This window comes from Paramacrobiotus metropolitanus, unplaced genomic scaffold (genome assembly GCF_019649055.1).
Source record: "Paramacrobiotus metropolitanus isolate TYO unplaced genomic scaffold, Prichtersi_v1.0 Parri_scaffold0000106, whole genome shotgun sequence".
NCBI classification, from domain to species: domain Eukaryota; kingdom Metazoa; phylum Tardigrada; class Eutardigrada; order Parachela; family Macrobiotidae; genus Paramacrobiotus; species Paramacrobiotus metropolitanus.
Genome location: NW_026570326.1, coordinates 330,497 through 351,699, shown reverse-complemented (window position 1 = coordinate 351,699; position 21,203 = coordinate 330,497). Strand labels below are relative to the sequence as shown.

At 50.1% G+C, this 21,203-nt stretch overlaps 4 protein-coding genes across 4 annotated transcripts in view; 2 read left to right on the top strand and 2 right to left on the bottom strand.

Annotated features, from left to right (window-relative positions):
• LOC129597561 (uncharacterized) overlaps positions 1-12,159 on the top strand; it is a 29,541-nt gene extending 17,382 nt beyond the window's left edge. Inside the window, exon 6 of the transcript XR_008691591.1 lies at positions 12,001-12,159. The gene's annotated coding sequence lies outside the window, so the exon portion shown is untranslated. The remainder of the gene's footprint in view (positions 1-12,000) is intronic.
• Positions 1,818-21,203, bottom strand: part of LOC129597563 (uncharacterized) — a 57,263-nt gene continuing 37,877 nt past the window's right edge. Inside the window, exon 5 of the mRNA XM_055495170.1 lies at positions 1,818-1,829. The gene's annotated coding sequence lies outside the window, so the exon portion shown is untranslated. The remainder of the gene's footprint in view (positions 1,830-21,203) is intronic.
• LOC129597562 (uncharacterized) lies at positions 16,558-17,728 on the bottom strand. The gene is made up of 3 exons (XM_055495169.1): positions 17,429-17,728; positions 17,167-17,334; positions 16,558-17,039 (listed from the first exon to the last, which is right to left on the bottom strand). The coding sequence occupies exons 1-3, from the start codon at positions 17,481-17,483 to the stop codon at positions 16,813-16,815; spliced, it is 450 nt and encodes a 149-aa protein (XP_055351144.1). The 5' UTR covers positions 17,484-17,728; the 3' UTR covers positions 16,558-16,812.
• LOC129597554 (uncharacterized) lies at positions 17,784-20,529 on the top strand. The gene is made up of 3 exons (XM_055495161.1): positions 17,784-18,127; positions 18,335-18,397; positions 18,592-20,529. The coding sequence occupies exons 1-3, from the start codon at positions 17,989-17,991 to the stop codon at positions 20,403-20,405; spliced, it is 2,016 nt and encodes a 671-aa protein (XP_055351136.1). The 5' UTR covers positions 17,784-17,988; the 3' UTR covers positions 20,406-20,529.

The window sequence follows — 21,203 nt, the reverse complement described above, 5'->3', positions numbered from 1 at the left end:
GGTCCATACTGGACCGCGGCCACAGATTACTCCGCCGCTATACAACCCTCATTATGGATATCCACCATATCCTGCGCCTGGACCTTCAAACCAGCCGCAGCCAGATCCAAACCAATGGCGATACCCACCACCGTGGATGTATCCGCCAGGACCTTATGGATATCCACCGCCTTATGGCGGATATGGAGCATACGGCCAACCGCCGTATAGCCCACCTTCAGCGTGGCACAACCTGACCCTACGGGCCAGGCGCCGTCTGATCTATCCATTGAACCTCCACGAGCAGGACCGGAGGCGTACGGAACTCCAGCGCCGCCGGAAACCCCAGCCGGGCAATATCACGGCCCGACGGGCTAAGGATTACCCATTACGGGTATTCGTGGACGGACGATTAACGGTCTACAACCGGCCAGAAGAAGTTCCACCAGAATTGGCGGCCCAACTTGGCCTAGCCGAAGTGGAACCAGCGGCACAGCCATTCTCAACCAAGATGAATTCCGGCGACTCGCACATGAACTTAGCGAGGAAATTGCGACCCGCCAGGCTCAGAACGAGATATTCCCTTTGCATGACAAAACCGGTCAGGCATTGCTGGCGGCATCTCGCAGGCTGAGGGACCAGCTGGAACAATATCGGACGGAAAGCCAGCTGAGGACCGAAGGATCCGCAGCACCAACGCGTCCGCCACCAGCACCATCAGCCCCACCGCCCCCATTGAACCCAACAGTCGTAGTTACCACTACGACGGGGATCGCCCGCACCACCAGTGGCTCAGCCTACGTCTACCGACGAGGCAATGTTAACGGCCACTGGACTGGAACCACGCGAACCAGCGTCTTCTCCGTACGACCTGAGGGCTTATCCAGACATACCGCCTCTGGAACGCGAACTTCACGCGGCGGAACTCCTAGAGGAGGCAATCCGCAAAGCCATCAGTGGCCTAAAAGGCACCGATATCGCAACCATACGGAGAAAAGTCGCGCTGGACTTAGAATTCCAACGCGTCCTGGAATACATAATCAGGATCCGACGGGCCATGCTGTTTTTTTTTTTATGGACAAGCCATTAAACACGGCCAATGACGCGCCAGCACTGCGCGACTTCCGTAACCGGCAGTACCAGCTTGGCCTGATTGACGAAGCACTTAAGCGCGTGTTGCCCAAACCTCGACCGGGGCAGCCAACACGCGTCGGACAAACTGGACTCCTGACGCCAACGCAATCTTCAACACGCCAACCGGCGGAAGAATTGAGGATGCGCGTCACGAGAATTATGAGGATCTCGGCCGAACGATTTGCGGCCGGACCGGCACTTAGTCGACCAGCCAGCCCGTCGGGTACAGAAACCGACAGCGACATCGAATGGTTCGACATGCCAGATCCAACCCCAGTACCAGGGCTAATGGCCCCACCCGACCATTTGGTCGCGCCAGAACGACAGGTCCAACCTAGACCAGCCTCACTGGCGCCGCCACCAGAAACTGCGGAAAGGTTGGCACTCATTGGAAGGGCCATCGTCACACCATTTAGACCGGCTTACACGGACGACTTTCCGTGTTAAACCAGCCGGATAACGCCAATCAACCGGCCCCTCGAGCCAATCAACCGGCCCCTCGAACCAATCAACCGCCCCAGCGTACTATACGCCAACAATGGGACGAAGACCAAGCAGCAGCGGACCAACGGTTGCGCGATGCTGACACCGGTCCTGTTATCATGACAGCACCTCAAATACTGAGCCAAAGGCACTTGATACAAGATGCCGAAGATGTTTATGGCCTGTTCAACAGAATAAGAGAACTTAATCCGCGTGACCCAGAAACGGTCAGGCTGACCCAACAGCAACAAAGCTTATCCCAACGGGTAGCTTTGCTCAGGGAACTTACACCGAACAACACGATGCCTACCGGCGACTCGTTAGTTGTTGTCGACCACACCATAAGATGGATCCGTACATTCATCGAAGATTACTGGAAGGTCCACCGACCTGGCCCGTCAACAACGGCACGCCACAGTGACTTCGATCCAGTGAATGAATGGCGACCATCACCAGTACCGGCGCCAGCACCTTTGGCCCTAACATACGAACCGGTCGCCCCACCATCAGTTGGACAGCCAATTCCAACCGAGTTGGCCCAGGCCCTAACGGTGCCTGGTCCAACATCAAGCCAACCAGTGGACACTGCCACACCCGCTAAAGCGGATAGTAGTACAGAAGTCCCACCGCAGGACGTCGAAATGGACGTGAGCCTGCCCGATAATACTCTTGAGCTTTCCTCGGAAAAGCCGACTGAACTAGAGTCGACACCAGTCCAACCTGCTGGTGAACCGACAAGTCCAATGGCTGTCGATGCGCCAACGGCGTCATCACGGCCCACACTGAAGCCAATTGAAGGCGACACATCTGGTGGCACGCTCATTGTCCGACCAACGGACAGGAAATCCACAGGAGGACGGCCAGAACCAGCCACTCCTGCCACAACGAGCGGCCCACAATCGCCCAGGTTCAAAAAGAAGAAGAGGACTCCTCCTGAAGCAGAAGAGCCTCCTTCACAACGGTCACTCCCACCTTGGAGAGGACCAAGAGAGAACCTGGAACTGACTCGTCCAACCAGGCCCACTCTACCAGCGTGGAGTGGCCCGCCAACGGACTTAGACGTTCCCGGCCCTACCAGGCCTGGCCCGTCCATACTTAAACCAAAGAAGGCGGAACCACCGACTTTGACACTTCGTGGCCTAACGACCAAGAAGAAAAAGTCGCCGCCGAAGAACTTTCCTGGACAGGGACATGTGCTTTCACCACCGGAAGCACCAAAGATCCCATCAGGAACAATCCAGCCATTGCGGGATGAACCTCCAACGAGGCATCGTATACGATTGGCTCAGACAGAGTCATGGGATGACCCGCATAACCGGGCTGTTAGCGAGATCATAGAAGTTGATCTTCGCTTAAACCTGACTGAGGAGGACATGCGCCAGCGAATTCGTGCCGGCGATCCCACATTGACGGACCGTGAAATTGACCGCATCAACCGAGGTTGTCAATTGATGGTCCAAGAGCGGACAATCCTCATCAGAAGACTGATGGCCATGCGGAGCAAAAGCCAGGCCCTTCGCCAACGCAAGCTGCCCAGCGAAATCATCGAGCACGCCATCTATATCCGTGGCCCACACATTAACCCAAGGGCATGGACAGTTGAACCGCGCCCTCGACCAGGCCAGCCAGTGGAAGACGAACTTCCACCGGAAGCGGCAGAAAGTGAGGATGAACATCCTCAGATGCCAGCGGCCTTTTGGGGCGTCTCATCCAGCGAAGAGTCAGAGATCGAAGAAGACTTGGACGAAAATGTCCAAAGGGCGTTATATGAGACCAGTCAGGTCCGGCCACCTTTAACGAAGGAATCGCCACGCCGTAGTCGATCTCCATCAAAAATGACTTCTCCTGGACGCGCCACATCAACTACGGCGCGAATGCCCAGTATGCCGGCCATCGAACCGGCGCCTGCCAGGTTCACACCGAGCCGGCCAGGCAAATCCCCAACCAAAGAGAGGATGGACACCACACCTCCTCAGCAGCAGACCATGACCATTACTGTGGAACGGATCGCAGCACCTACGGTGTCTGCAGGTTCATCACTTGAGCCAGTAACGGTCACGGTCAGGACTCCTGCACCAATAGCCGCAGAATCGGCCAGCATAACGGTGCAGACAACCCCTGCTGTCTCGGCCCAAGAAACGGAAGCCGACTCGGCTCTGATGCCTATGAGTGCTCTCACTCCTACCGAGCAGAGACACTTATATATCCATGCAGACAGCAATGAGCGACGGCGATACCGATTCCTGCTCACAAAGAGACAGGAGGCGAAGGAGCAGAATAACATGGAAGAATTCGAAATGTTGTCCGAGATGCTCGCGCCATTAGTTTACCGCATGGTAAAAGATTATCGGGCCCGCCGCAACCAAAAGGCCTTTCCCCCCACCGGGGCAAGACCCAATGATGACTGAAGCTCTGTTGTCAAGCGCCCCACTGATCGTGGTACCGCCAAGGACACAGCAACCCTCAGCTTCAGAACCAATGGACACTTCTCCGTCCGGACCTGTGGCTGTACAGCCAGAACCGGTCCAACAGGAGGAGCCACCGAAGGCCACATCGTCGACACAAGAATCGGCAAGCCAAAGTCAGTCCGCAACAGGGCCAACGGCCGCTGTCCCGATAACACTGACGGACATGCCTGCCAGCATCGACGACATACCTTTTTGGCCGTCCAGTAACATTTCCCACAACAGGGACACTGGAAAATTTTGCACTTGGCATAGGCGTTATCCACTCAGCTAACTCCCACCGGAGTAAGCAGCCAAGGAAAGCCAAGAACCCAGAGAGGGCTAAACCACCCTCTCGTCCAACTTCTTCACAACCGAGGGCCAAACCAGCCACTCGACCAAATTCCCCTCAACCGAGCGGAAGTCAGGCGGCCACACCTCGGCCAACGGCTAATCCAGAGGCCGAAAGAAACCGCCAAAAGAAGCAAGCGGCCAAAGATAAAAAGAAAGAGGCCAAGATCGCCCAGCTGGAGAAACGGCTGTCAGGCGATGAAGAAGTCCAAGTCCTATCGGACAGTCCAGAAAAATCAGCGGAGCCTACACCAAATCGCCCACAACGGGACGAGGAGCATGAACCACACTTCAGGGCAGAACCAGCCTCAGAAGAAGTGACGCTCCCCTCGCCCTGGGACGATGAGGCCGAGCTACCCCAACCTGGACCGGAAGCCACACACATAGAGATCCCAGCGGATCACTATATACGGTTAACTGTGGCAGCCGCCAGGGCCATGAGGCGCGCAACAGGACGAGACATGTACCAATGCCTCGTCTGCGTCCTCAGATCTCGCCTACCGCCGGCGGACCGCGTACTTACGGCACCCTTTATGCGGCGGATGGTCTCTCGCATCCTGTACATGGGGCTTTTGGCCCGCACACATCGCGATTGGACCAGCATGATGGAATTGCATGTGCCCCATCGGCCAGCAGGACTTTCCCGTACCAGGGATCTCCCTTTCCATCAGATATGCAGGACCATCGCTTACCTGCATAATCCAAGAGGTTCCAACCTGACCGACATCGCCAGGACACTCAACGCTCTCTATTACCTTGGAGAGGAGAACCTGGACAAGCTTAATACCAGCTTGGCCGATGAATTAATCGCGCTGGTCAGAGAAGGAACTCTGGAAACAACCAACGCACACCGGGCGGAGCCAATACGCTTCACCATTCCGGGATTCATCCCACAGAAGACCCAACGGTCTCTGTATGTCTCGCATGACGTTGAGACAAGATGGGATCCGGACCGAAAGAAAGCGGTTGGACCGCCGAAAGACAAGCTGACCGGCAGAGCCAAGGAGGCTTACTTAATCTCCCAAGTGGCCAAACTGCCCGGTCCAAAGAACTTGCCGGCCGAAAAGCCTCCTCGACCATCGGTCACAAGAAGAGAAAGGGCTGCACGGCAAGAAGATGAAGAAGAAAGGCGCGAGGCCGGAATCCGGTCCGTGCCAAGGGACACTGTGTCACTGCCAAACGCAGCTGGCCAGTCCAGACCTCCCTCACCAGCCCCATCAGCCACATCAACAAAGAGTCGAAAGACTACAGCCAAAAAGGCTACGGCCACAAAGGCTAAGGGTTTTGGCGGGGACAAAGGATACCCGCCACTGGGGCAAGACGTATCGGACTCTGAGGACTCCAAACCGGAGGACTCAGAGGAGGAACAAGAAGAGGAGCCGGACCAGGACCAAACCATGGAATCCCAAAGGTCCGACTCAGACGAGGATGATGACCAGAGCCCTAGCAAACTTACCATGGACATCCCACCGGACCATGACATGAACATTCCACCCGGTGATGAAAACCAGCCACCTAACGGTGATAAGGACATGGAAGACCAGGGCGGCGCAGAAGGCGCCGGTCAAGACCAAAGTGGCGCAGAAGGTGCCGATCGGGAAAGTCAGGCCAGCGTAGAAGACGCTGAGCCAAGTGGTAGTGGTGCACAGCCCGAACGGGACAGAGTGCGAGACTCCACCTCACCAGAATCAAACGACGGTGAGATCCATTGGACTTTACCCGACCCATGCCCGGCCAAACCGCGCATTGACTATGTGCCGCCACCGAGAACCACAGTGGCGAGAAAATGGCCCGGCGGAGACCCTTCAAAGAAGCCGAGGATCTCCAACACGGACGAGACATGGGCCTATATTAAGGCAGCCTTAAAGGCGTTGTCCCAAACGGGTACAACCCTTGCAACAGGAGGACTGGCCTTCCAACTTATCCAGAAATGGAATGGCCCACCGGTCACCAAGTCCAAGGTGATGAAGTATATACGAATGGCCTACGAACAAGGAGCCATTCTCCGGACCCATCTGCCTAACATGCAGATGTTTTACACGTTCCCACCGGAAAGACGTGACAATGCGCCTCAAGGCTACTGGGAATGGCGAAATGCCATCTTGGCGGTCCTAACCACCACGCAACATCCCTTGGGCCTGACAAGAGGCGAAATGGCTAACCAACTCCTTGGACGATATAACGTCCAAATTTCGACGTACGATCCCCAGCTGATTGATGGGAATGAATATCCCCCTAGTCGCCCGACCGGGTTGTACTATCTCAGCGAGGACATACGATACGTCGTCAAGAAGATGCTACGCGAAGGATGGCTCGAACAGACAGTTGACGAGCCAGAAGCGCAGCAGCGGTACCGGATGAGAAACAGCCCACCGGACCGCTATGGCCCTCGTCCCACCGAATCCGCCACCTTGGCCTCAACCAAGTCCAAGAAAAAGCGGCGTGTCCATCAGTGACCTAGGCATAGAATTTGCATAGGGTCTAGGGTGGGATCCCGATATAATTCACCGGGCAAGAAAAGCCTAGTTAACAAATCACATGTAAAACCATAGGGACGTAATTATAGGGCGTAATTATCATAGGAACCAGCCATTAAAGCGGACTTTACCCCATTCTGCAAGTTTCATTTCTGTTACCACAGAGAATGGGACTTACACCGCAGCAGAAGTATGAACCGCGATGCTCGGACTGCAGACGCAACAGCGGCGATAACTTGACACATTCTAATCGCCGGGACAATTCCTCACGGGAGTTGTTCCCCTGCGCATACCACCTGCGACCGGGCTTCCGCGATGAGAATGACCGAGCCTACTGCTTCTACCTAGAAGTGGTCAGAGGCAATTTCGACGCATACTGCCACATGACCAGCCGTGATGGAAGCCATCTGTTCCCCTTACTGAGGGACCATGAGCAGATAGAGATCTACGATCTCTACATGCAACGCAGTGGCGCCCGACAACCTGGCTGGAGCAGCACCGGAACTCCGATCCCTCCACTCAGCCAATCGGCTCGAGACAAAAAGGAGGAACGGGACCGTGAACCTTGAGCCCGTCACTCGGGTTCTGACCAGTCCTCAGGGCGTGGCCCAACGGCCACCCCATAAACTCATGGACACCAGCAGCGGCCATCGTCAGGCTCTCAATCCTACGGATATGAGATGCCTAGACCTATGGAATACAACCAGATTCTCGAAAACATCAACAAAGCTATGGTTGACCAGGTGGCCAAGCAACTGATGGAGGGTGGATTGCTGGATGCCTTAAAAGGCCAATACCAGCCAGCGCGTACTGAGCAACACGCGCCACTGGCACCGCTACCGGGGAACCCAGATGACTTACGCCACCAAATTCAGAGCCGCAACCAGGGTCAAACTGGCCGCCAAAGTCGTAGCCAGCCCGAGGAGCGCCGAACGCGCACATCACCCGGAAAGCGGAGCGAGGCGGAGTCCAGCCTGGTTGTCGCTCAGACCACCAAGCGATCAGAACGAAATGTCAGCTCGGTGGCCCATAATATTAGCGTCCAGATCCCGATGGAGACAGAGTCCGCACCGCCGTCATCGGACCCACCGGCCCGACAAGACGCAAGCGTGAGTGCTACGGACTTTGATCCTTATAAATATGCCGAGGACCAAGGCATCAATATCCTACCACTTCCCCACCGGGAGGTGACGGATTACATCATGAGAGCCATCCCGTACCCGAGGGACAGACGGGCTCAGGTCAACGCCATGGTCCAGAATCTACAAACTTTCGTCATCCGGTCCGGACGCGAAATGGAAATGCAGAAAAAGGAGTGGCCCCGTGATTTCAACATGGCGGAACACATAGAAAACCGTGAGGGCTACCCTATGGTCCGTGACAATGCTCTATCGAGCATTACGGACGTAAACTTACTCGGACAGCCCATCACCAGACCGGACTGGAACGACTTGTGCCAATTGCACATTAAGGACGACCAACTTGACGTCGTCAAATACCTGGCCCAGTTTGTCCTACCGGACGCAAACGCCAGTTTCATCATCGCAGCTTGCAGAGCTGCCATAGACATCCCGTGCAAACCGGCTGACCACAGGGATGATCCAGAGACACAAACTTACTCTTATAACGGCACGATGATACGCATCTTTGCCGCCAGACTCGGCCACCTACACTGCCACTGGGAACTCGAAGTTGCCTACCGGCAAGGGAAAATCGTCCCCCGGCTATTGACCCAGGTGGCCCTTCTGGGGAACCAAATTCATGAAGTCGAAGCGGGAGTCAAAATCCAGAGCGCCCTGAATATTTTCAGGAGCCGCGCCAAAGATTACCGCTACCGACAGCCAACGGACTTCGACGATGCTGCGGAAGCGTTCGTTAACCGAACGGCAACACGGAAACTTCCAACGAAGTTTCGTACTCAGCGATCCTCAACAGGATCGTCCGCACACGTCCAGACTCAGGCCGCAAACTCTGGCCAAGAAGCTCAGCCGACCAGCGCCTCCAGCCAACCACAAGATAACCAGACCGAACAGGAACTGGCGGCCATGGAAGAAAGCGTCGTCGACCCGCTCAACCCTGGGCCAGGCGACGGCGACCAGGCCGGAAAAGGAGGGCAGTAATAGGCTAACAGCCATTCCTGCACGTCGGCCCTAGAAGTGGACCGGCATCGGCTGGATCGGATTTTAACAACATGATGGGTACAATCTAACGGTTGTAGCCCTCACCCAACAAACGTGGCTTACGGCCATGTATCGTTTACCTCACCGGACCTTAATCCCTGGATCTTAACCGGATTCCCCGGATTGGCTCTGGCTTAGCGGTTGGGACCATGAATTTGGCTCGGCCATCCCAGACCATCCGACGGAGTCCACCGGACCGAACCTGGCGCGAGCTAAGTTCCCCGGCATGGAAAGGATCCAGCGCCCACAAGGCGGCGACGGCCCGCATAGAAGTTGCGACAAAGCCGTGGATCAAGTCCTGGCCCATAGAAGTTGGACCAGGCCCGCTGTGTGTCCAACGGACCATATGCGGCTCACGAGTCTAATTGCCATACCAGGCATTGGGACAAGTGAGTTTGGGAGCCACATAGAAGTTGTGGTATACCCTTTGCATGCCATGTTCAACATCCTCACCATGGACCGCCTAGAGGCTCATCCAACAGATGCACCGCCCCGAGGCCAAATGAGGATGTTCCTAGTCAGAAGACCAACTCCCTTGTGGTAAACGCCTACCGGCGCCCACAACTTAATTTATTGGAGTTTGGCCAGGCCAACCTGATGTTTTCGTCAGACGCAACTTAATTTTGTTATGGCCACGGTCTCAGGGAAACCTACCTGACTCATCGGACATGGTAGCCAACTCATGGCCCACGGCCAGTGAGACGGACCGACTTTGGCCCGCCATCAACCTTGGACCGTCGAAAAAACGACTAAGTCCTTTTGGCCCGGCATACACCTTGGACCGTCGAAAAAACGACTAAGTCCTTTTGGCCCGCCATACACCTTGGACCGTCGAAAAAACGACTAAGTCCTTTTGGCCCGTCCAACGACGTGGCCCACCAAAAATCGGCTAAGTCTTTTGGCCCGTCCAACGACGTGGCCCACTGAAAATTTTCTAAGTTTTTTGGCCCGTCCAACGACGTGGCTCATCAAAAAACGACTAAGTCCACATCCGAGGGCCAAACCTGGACATACAGGACCCCAACGTCCCACACCAGCCGGAGGCGAGCCAAATCACAATGGAACCTCGTATCCCGGCCCAGAGCATGTCAGAGACCGAGTTTGGACCGCCCTAACGGGTTTGATCCATCACATCATCTCGGTCCTGGGACTTAGAAAATTTTTCCATTATGGCCCTCCTGGACTTAGAAGATTTTTGGCCCGAGGCGCATGACCAAACCGGCATGCAGGGCCAAACCCGACCAAAATGGACCGCCCTAACGGGACTGGTCCAAAGCACTAATTTTGGCCATTGGGAAGGATTCCGACAGGACTCCCACTCCCGTTACATCAGGGACAACCCTAACGGGTCAGGTCCAACAGAGGCACGTCAGACCAAAGCATGGCCATCCTAACGGAATTGGTCCAAGCACACTAATTTGGTCACAAAGGCACCTCTCCTGTCCAGAGGCATCACTCTGGCCCATCATGGACCGCCCAACCGGGCTTGGTCCACCATACATTAACAAGGAAGGGGACAACTTGTCCTTGCGCATGCAACCGTGCCTTCCATATACCGCACCGCTGGACTTACTCTACTGGACCCCTGTGGACATCTCTGGGAACCGTCGCCCCGGATTCACAGGACCAGAACAATCCTAACGGATACAGCGGACCGTTGACTAGGACCCCTGTGGACAAGCTTGGCCCTGTGGTAAACCTAGTCGGAATAAGCCATTTTTGTCTAGTTTTTTAACCATACCTGGTTTTTCTAGACTTTATTAACCAAAGAAATTGATGTTTTTATTTAGCCATTAACCAAAGGAATTGGCTTTGGGATCTCTAACTATGATCTTTACTCTAATTCTCACTGAAATTGTGATTTTTCTATTTCAATGTTTAACCTATGAGCCTTATAAACTTTATTTTTTTACTTGTTCGACCAAAGCAAGCCTTCAACCACACCGGAACCCCCAGCAACCAGAGTGCACTCCAGATTTCGGCCGTTCGGTGCACTGCACCGCGGGTCTGGAGCGACCGACCCTACCGGGTTTGGAGACAAAGTGGCATCCGGCCCTACCGGGTATCGGATCCTGGCACCCTACCGGGTTGGCCAGGGGCAGAGTCGGAAACGCAGGAGGAGGAGGAGCTCCCACTCCCGCCCAGAGGCATGTCAGAGACCGCACACTCGAGGCGGTAGACACCTCTTGTGGCTTTGCTCTGTCGCCCGCCCGCGCACGGCTACTCCATTCGTGCCGCGCTATTACGCTGCTCACTCAGCGTATACTTTGTCTACGCTGACCAATCAGCGCATTTCCGCACTCTTGGGGGCGTAGCCCAGCGCCTACGAGCGATTCCATGCTTTACGGCATCAGCTGTTGCATACCTGCAGCACGCTGCATCAGTACACTTTTACCGACTTGCGCGCTCGCAGCTACTTTTCCACAGCATACGCCGCATTGGCATTTCTGTGTTGTTTTGTGGTTGCTTTATTGTTATCACAATAAAGGCATATTTTGCCCCCCATTTTTCGCTCTGCTTCCGTGTCACATCTGACATTAAGCAGAGTTTTTTTGAAAGATAGAAAAAAACAGAATAAGTTGCAGTAATATACAGTACTTATGCGGGTGCTGTATCTTGGCTACGAGTAATTCATAGTACCGTACTGTACAACGTTTTGCGTAATAGCTGCTGGCCTGTACTTGCCCAGACTTTTATGCGGTGCAAGCAGTACGGCACTGTTTGCCGTATATCAATCTCAGCGGGCTCACAGTTCATACAGAGTACTCTGTATGTGCGCCTGAAAATAAAACGCCTCCCTGTAAAACAAATGCACAAGGCGGCAAGCGCATGCTAGCAGCACAGCAAATTTAACACCGTTTGTGTTACTAACGACAAATTTGCTTACGGCACGGCGTCGGCACCCACCTTCACCGACTTTCACTTTCTTTATAAAGCAAGCATTATGTTTAGGAGAAGCGATCAAATGTTACCACTGCCTGTACGTGAGCGGAGACGTTCCAAATTTTGAGGCATGGAAAGACAAAAGAACGAACTGTCTTAACAGCAATTCCACGGAATGTAATCCAGGCATAACCAGCTGTGAAAACGTAACGTTATTTTATACAGGAAGTAAGTGGCATGATCTTCTCGCCTGATGAAGTTGTTTTGTGTAAGAATTGTATTTTCGTGAAATTAAGAGACGATTTTGCTAGCCCAGTATTTACGTTCGAGCAGGTTCACCTCACGCCGCGGCTTCAATTTCATAAGCGCAAGTGGTCATTTTGTCACATTATGGTCGGCAAATTAGCCTTTTTAGGCATTCAGTCGCACCCCTTTACTTTTATGGCAGTTGGGTCGCAGGTTATGCGTTGAGTATTTTGCAATGTTTGGGCCTTTGGGGTCCTGAAATCTAAGAAATCCAAAACAAATCGAACACGATATTTGGGAAATCGAAGAAAGTTAAAAAATCATTTGAAGAATTTTGAATTTTTAGGTATTAAAGAAAAGAACAAAGTATCTCTGCGAAATAACGCGGTAATATTCTATGTTAATATTAACTTTTAACTGGGCGTACAGACAATCAACTATAGCGCAGTCATAACAATAGCATTCACGTTGCAACTTCCGTTGCTGAGTCCATAACAGTTGGGCATTCACGAGATTCCATAATACAATGCACGCTCACTCAAACATCTAATCTTCAAACTGCGGCAAATCGGCCCTAGGTTATTTCGCCACCCAAACTGCCATAGAATACCTCAGTCCGGGCGCAGGTCTGGCAAGGCCTCAGCCGAAGCCGTTTGAGCCGCGGCTAAGCCGGCTTCGGCTGAGCCGCCTCAACCCCAAATTGTAGCCGTAGCCGATGCTTGCCGAGCCGATTGAGCCGGCTCAGAGTCTCAGCCTGCCGTAAGCCGCTGTCGGCTAACGGCTTGCGCATTGTAGAGAAATTTTTACTAATTGGAATTAGTAGAAATTTCTAATCAGAAATTTCTAAGTAGAGAAATTTCTAATTAGAAAATGAAATTAGAAATATTACTTTCTAATTTTACTTTAAATTAGAAAGTAAAATTTTAGCTCTTTCGGATGCTTGAAACTTGGTAATCTTATGAAAAAGCACTCAGTTTTCGTGTAAGAGATCGTTACGTTTTCTCCACTAAAAATTGGTCAAAAGCAGTTTTTTTCATAAAAAAGAGGGAAAAGCACGAAAGCTTTGCTTTCAATTGAAATGCTTGCGTTTTTCCCCGCAGAAAAAAGCTATCGGCTAAGCCGGAACCGGCTTAGCCGGCTCGCGTCTGAAGCCGAGCCGTTTGAGCCGGCTCAGGGGGGTGAGCCGATACTTAGGAGCCGGCTCGCCATTTTAACCAGCCGCAGCCAGCCGATAAGCCGTTAAGCCAGCCGTTGCCGTCTCTAAGTTAGGGCACAGGTCTGGCCGCAAGGTACAGACAGGATACCAGTGCGCAGTATCCTACCGGCTCTAGATATTAGGACCCGAAAAGCCATTGCGATTTCTAACTAGAGTACTGCATCCTTACGGTATGCAATACTCATGTACTGTATCGCTGTGTCCGCAATGTATCTTATGCTGCATCGCATCATTATCCTGTATCTTTACGGTATGCGTCGGTATCTAATGATGTACTTCGCTTTGACCAATATTTCGAACCTTTGCACTGTACGAATCAATATTTCTGACACTCCGCCAAATTCACAGCCACTCTAGCGGGCGACTACTTGAACAGGCTAAAGACTGATTGAAATGCGGCTAGAGTCACGTAGGCTGCAGCATGTAGCATGTAAGCTGATTGAATGCGCTGAGACCAACACGGGTAAATGTGTGTGTTAGGTGTTAGAAATGTTGATTCGTACAGTGCAACCGTTCGAAAAAAATTTGTCAAAGCGAAGTATCCCTGTATCCATGCGGTATCCGATGTGTATCGCTGTATTCTTACGGTATCCAGTGCTGTAACGCTGCACCCTTACGGTATCCAATGTGTATCGCTCTATTCGGTATCCTATGCCGTGTCGCCGTATCCTTACGGTATTCAATGTGTATCGCTGTATTCTTACGGTATCCTATGCTGTATCGCTGTATCACCACTGTATCCAATGCTCTATCGCTGTATCATCCTGTATTCTACCGGTATCTAAAGCTGTATCTCTGTATACTTGCGGTATCCAGTGCTGTATCGCTGTATCCTTACTGTATCTGATGCTCTATCGCTGTGTCATCCTGTATCCTTACGGTATCCAATGTGTATCGCTGTATTCTTACGGTATCCTATGCCATCGCTGTATCACCACTGTATCCAATGCTCTATCGCTGTATCATCCTGTATTCTACCGGTATCTAAAGCTGTATCTCTGTATACTTGCGGTATCCAGTGCTGTATCGCTGTATCCTTACTGTATCTGATGCTCTATCGCTGTGTCATCCTGTATCCTTACGGTATCCAATGTGTATCGCTGTATTCTTACGGTATCCTATGCTGTATCGCTGTATCACCACTGTATCCAATGCTCTATCGCTGTATCATCCTGTATTCTACCGGTATCTAAAGCTGTATCTCTGTATACTTGCGGTATCCAGTGCTGTATCGCTGTATCCTTACTGTATCTGATGCTCTATCGCTGTGTCATCCTGTATCCTTACGGTATCCAATGTGTATCGCTGTATTCTTGCGGTATCCTATGCTATATCGCCGTATCCTTACCCAACGTGGATCTCTACTCTAGGTGCTGTTTTGTGGTTCATATAATTTATGTGGCACGCTTTCTAAAATAATGTCAACCTTTCGTTAAAAAAATAATCAACTGCTCCGAAACTGATTTGGGTAGTACTTACTAATTACTGCTACTGGTACTAGTAGCGATAGTAATGGTAAAGTGTTTCTTAGGCAGAACTTTTTGCTCGCGGGAAACTTTTCTCGTCGAATCAGGGAAAACTCCATTCACAATGAAACCCAAAATACGAGATTTATTCAAGAAGTCTAAAAGCCTGTTCGAAGCATTACAGAAAGGGCTACCAGTAAGAGCGTTCCCAATAACTTCTGTGCGTTATTGATGGTAAAGTGCCTACAGGAGTGCTACCAGATTAATTTCCGGTGGACTTGTCGGTTTAGCGCTAATGGTCATGCACTCCTTTTTGGTGTTACATATTTGAACAGCAGTGTTAGGAGGCTTTTAATTTTCAGCGAGTACATTTCGGTATGACATGCAATATTGTTCGGAGCCATGGGCTGATAAAAAGGAAAGGAAATGTGGACCGTTTAGAGGTCGGGAAGCCAATGGTACAGGATGTCGCTGTGATACGAATTTGTGCAACGCCTTTCCTAAAGCTGGTACGCAGTATTCCAGATCATAATCAAACCACTTAATTATCAAACCACTATTTTTATAACCGGGTCGGTGTTTTTGCTGACTACGGTTGACCAGTTGCAGCTGAATCATCAGACAGTAATAACCAAACAAATAACCTATGCCGTTGCACAGCGCTCAACAACTCTGGTCAGTATGTACACCAATTTTATCATTTTAAGTTTGTGTAGCATTTTAACCGGCTAATTATCAATATCTTTCTGGCTGCTTAGAGCCACTGATTTTTGGGCACCCCATTCATGTAGGCATTTTTTATATCCTGCTCAGTAGCGTAGCGGTTTACAACGCCATGCCAGTGATTAGCAGGATAAGTAAGTAATTTTTAACGACTGGATGGTGGAATGCCGGTTTGGCGTTCCCGGACCTCCTGTTGGATACAATGCCTTTACGAGAAAGTATCTAGGCACATTTGCTGGTAATTACTTTTACGCAGTTCCAGTCGGGACCTCAGCGATCGAGGTTTCTGATAAATCTGCTGAAAACCGAAAACTGAACGCTTCCGCTGAAAACTCATAAACTTGGCTTTTTCACTCGTACATTCACAATTTTTCAGAATCGACGAGCACAAACAGTAAACTTCTCATCAAATAATTTTTCGAATGCATTTGTTTCTTTGTATCATAAGTATCATGCCAAAATGCCATTGTAGCACCGGCTCCGATGGTGTCATCATACTCTGGACCATGCACGGGACGGATTGCTATTTGGATACTGCTTCTCAGAGGGGTTGTAAACTGTTTAGAGATCCATTGGTGAGTACCTGTACAGAACTGGCAAGATGATAAGGAGAACTAATGCAACGGCTCACTTGGCTTAATTCCGCACGTATTAATCATTCAGTGTTTTAAGTTTTCCTGGGTAGATCGCAAAATTATGTTCTGCCGTTTGCATCTGCTTCTTTACCTTAAAACTCGTGGTAGCTGATTCAATCACACTTTTGAATTGCAGTTTGTGGTATGCGTACTCCTTATGGTAAACCTGAACTTAAGTGCTGTGTCTTCATGAATGCATATGAGTAATTTCTCTTCCTCTCGAACGCAAAGCACGAACATTGTAAAGCCATATCTCGAATTTTATAAACAATAAACAATGTACGAGTATATCAACCACTTCTCGGCAAACTCACTCAAGAAAACCAATTATAATCATTCAGTTTTGCTTGATTCTAATTTTGCATTGCGAGAACTTTCGGACAGTAAATTCATTTGCGTCAAGCTCGGCAGTTGTTCTGTAGTTTATGATAATAACTGTGAGTACCACTGCATCTGTTTTAATAATCTGACGAATTGTTTGCTGAAACAATCAGATTTTTCAAAACATTCTGAATCGACCGGAGCGCCGCGAAAGTCCTTTAAATTCAAGAACATTCTATTTACACGGCTAAACCAGCTGATGTTGCTTTAACCTTTAGGGACATCGGCTGTCTGTCGTGCCTGATGACGTCGTAGTGGTAGTATTTGGTGGTGGTGTTGCCATCGTAGCATACTGCACCGGGACTTTGCTTTTCCCGTTACATTTGTTGGTTGCACACATCAGAACTTCAGCCTCAGTCAGTGTTCGTGTCCTGTCGGAAGCATCTAACCAAACACGACTGAAGAAATCCCCAGCACAATCTCGATAATAGTACACTGAATCTGTGGACAGAAGAGACCTTGCAAGCACATAACTTAAAATAATTGTGAAAGCTACTGGTTGATTCTGGTATTATGGAAAAAAAACTTCTCAAGACCGCAGGGCGATGCTTTCGGGTCTAATACGTACCAATGGCATGAGTTTTAAAATTTAGCGGCTGATTGAAATGCCGCATACTGACGCAGGACGTTGCCGCCGGATCGCACGTTTTCAGAACATGCTCTTGCGCGTCCCGACATTCAGCCGTTGTACCGCTGCAGGAATAACATTGCAGTGGTTCTTTGTCACCGGTAGTGCCTGAAGTAGTTCGACATGCGACCTAATTATGTTGTAATGCAAAAAGCAACAAGTAGATCCTCTTTTAGCCAATTTATGAAAGCAGCTGGCTAACCTTGGAAAACCAGCATACATAACATGAACCACGGACTCCATAACCACTCCATCATCGTTGGTCTAGGTAGGCCGTGCGGAGAAGTTCTGCGACTGATCTAAAAACAAACATGTTCGGTCGTCTCCCTAAGCGTTGCAAACTCTCTCTTGGCAGATGAATTCAGGGAGACATCGGAGAAACTAAAACGAATTAACCGAAGAAGAATACGTAGTTTATGCATAACAGGGAATACCGCTGTTTGCGGGCTGAGATAAGCACTTGGGTTCACCTTTACAGAAGAGTCCGCGAATAAACTCACGCTCTACAGTTTCCATGGTACATTAGATGTGAGTACTGTGGAAGTGGCGTGCCGTGAACTGAAAAATGAAGTACTAAATAAATAGAAATAAATAAAGGAAGAAAAATATTGGAATTATTTTGCAGATTCTTATTTGACCTTTGAATTACTGTGGCTTACGATTCTATCGTGCCAATGAGCTGCAAAACCGATATATGCCGTACTCCGAACGCTTCTTCTTATTTTTCTTTCGCATTCTCGTCTGAGTTGTAATACAGTTTACATGGTAGAAATTAATAAGTCTGTTGTACTCAATCCTGCACATATTGCTGTTGCAATTGCAATAGCTTTAAATGCAGTGCTTCTGGGATTAGTCATATATTCTGGGACGCATGGAATTTGGAATGTCCGAGCTGCAAAAGGTAAGTTTCCGCTTCTTTATTTTATCACGCAGGCTTAAAAAAGGATGTTTTCCCGGAATGCGCTTTCCTTTAATATCATGTTGGCAGTGGCTCATAATATCCATGTGATGAACATGATTACTATTTTATCTGATGGAAGTGAACCGATATTGCGCCGTGCTGGATGGTTGTTTTTTTTTCTCCGTACTGCTAATATTTTTTTTACAGGAGCAGCCAACAAGTCCGAGCTGATCAAGTGCCTGCCTCCTCTTCCGAAAGCTGGCGTTCGTGGTGCGTAATTTCTTTGCAATCTAATTCTCGCTTTTTTCTGTGGTGCTCTTCAAAAGAATTTATAACTCGATTAGGTAGGTAGACCTAATCTGTGCTTCACCACAAGTAACTACACGAAATGTTGCGCAAACACAATACAGGTGCGAAACAGAATTGCCAGAATTTCTGCTAAGAAAATGTGTTTTGTTTTGTAGCTGGCGAAACGGGGAACGTACCTGCACCTACAGCTAACACTTCCGCATCGACAGGCAGTACTCTATCCTCCCTAACATGGGGCCGCTACGAAGTGACCCACACCTACGTCATGACTGTCGACTACTCCCACCACAACATCTTAATTTTCAAGCAGTCCAACAGTACCATCCAAAACGCGTCTATAGTACGCTTCTACTACCAACCGGCGCTTTTTCTCGATGAAAGCCGAATCAACGTCACTTTTAATTACTTCACACAACAGTATGAAATCCGCCTGTACGTGCTCATGTGGAATCAGGCTTTTGAAGAGCAAATCCGTCGACAGATCCGTCAACAATACACAGCCACAGATTTCCTCCTGAACATCATCCCGGTGGAGAGCATCCGGATTAAACCAGTGGGTTTGAACAGAAAATACCGGTTTATCGATCGGTGGATACCGTACGCCAGTCAGCCGCAGTACGTGATCTTTCGCTTGATCTGCCCGACTCAACCAGATTGCGACGAGATCGCTGGTAACATCCGCGAAGCACCCAGTGCGTTTATTTGGAATCTGCGCGTACAGTACAGTTTAGAAGGACAGCACAGTGTCGGGAAAAGTATCACGGTAAAAGCGGAGCATGTGCAACAGACGTCGATGTACGCAGCCATTAACCAAAAGCTCCCGCAGAAGAACCCGGTGTACTTAACATCCGACGATGCCAACAAGCTGTCTACGGAGATTGCCAACAATATTCAGGGTGTGGAGATCGAAGACGAGGACTACATCGCCGAACAGAACGCTCCCACACTAATGGCGTTGATTAACAAGGCGCTTCAGTTCGTCTCGAATAACACCAAAGATTTCGATAACAACACATGGAATTCGGTGTTCTGGAGCGATGATAACAGCCGCCCCGACCGCGTGACCCAGGAGACCAACGATGTGTACTCCCAACTCGATGAAAAATCGAAATCCCGGTTCAAAAATGAGGTGGAGAGTTCCACCTCGAAAGGGTTCTCGTTCGAGTTAGGCTTGACCTTTAAGACAAAAGGTAACGCCGACGCAAGCGGCGGAGTGGGTGCGAGTTACGATACCAGCAAGGTGCAGATGAGCCAGAAAGAAGTCGATCAGCTGAATCATCTCCTGCAGGAAGCCAAGAAGAAAAGCACGTGGAAAGGCGAGAAATTCGTCCCCAAACCGATGGACGTGAAACGCATGAACACGGGGAATATTAAGGTGGGGACAGAGCTGTCGACCACAAACCTGCGGGTCAGCGTGGCGACCTCCATGTTGACGGACGCCATCAAGCTCGTCGACGTCAGACCCGGTGACATGTCCTCCATCTTTTCCAAGAAACAGTCCAGCAACGAAGTGTTTCTGGTGAAGGCGAAGACCGATTACACCCGGTTTACGAAGGCGGAAGCCGCCAGTATCTGTCAGGTTCTCAACGCGGTGCTGGCCAGTGTCGAGCAGCTGGAGAGTGCGTTTGTGGCGGGTGGCGATTGGTGTTTCACGGGACATACTAATGCAACAAATGTGGCGGCGTACCCAGGAGGCGTATGCTACGCCTACCAGACGGACGGTTCCGGAAATACCGTGTTGCCGTTGAAAACACAGACGGTAACGTGTGGGAGCCTGGAGAAGTATCACAGAAAGACCTTTGTGTATAAGACGGTGGGATCTAGTGGCGACGTGGGTGTGGATTCCATGCGTTTCGGGGCAAACTGTTGGGGTTTGCGGCCGTCGAAAGGGGAGAAATTAAAGTACAAGAACGATGTCATTGTCGTACTGCCCTTTAACTCAACACATTACAGTCAGTATTATGCATAGTATTCTGGGTCGTTCTCTGAGAAGATCAACGTGGAGTTCTCGTATCAGAGTACTGTGTTGTAAGGTCACTGTAATCAAAAGGAAAATGCGTGGTTATCATTTTACAGAAGCACACAAAGTTTTTTTCACCATACAGAACAGTTTTTTACGTTCGCAATTTTTCGTTTCCATGGCGTAGAAATGCTTAAGCTAGAGGAGTTCGATTATAAAGATTTTTGTTATAAATTCGAAAGACACAAACAGACGAACAGCATACTAATACAAGAAGGCCACTTATCTGTACCTGCATTGTACGATATTCCAATGTATTGTATGTACATCCATCACACGTTATTATTCCGTTTGTTACTTTGTACCTTCAACAGAACCCTATTGAATCAGCCACTCCTTAAAACATCAATAAATTGTACAAACAGTACAATTAAGTGTTCTTTACAAGGTCCTGCAAGCCAAATTTATGGTATCCGTTTTCAGAATATCGAAGATTTCAAAAATCGCACGCATTAGGCAGGATCTTATGCTTACGAATGCGGTGCTTACAAAGTGGTCACTAGGTTAGCTCCAGTTCAAACACAGGCATTTTAGTCTTTGATATCACGCCGCACTGGTGCAGTAGATGTGCTTACACTAATGGCGCTTGAAGTGTAGACCATGGTTGAATTCCACCCAAAAGCCGCCTCCATGATATACTAATTATGGACTTCGGATTACCCGTCCCCTCGCTGATCCCCTCGGACTGCCAACCTTGTCATATAAGGCTTACTCTGTCAGATTTGGCTTGGGAAAACTGCCACCACA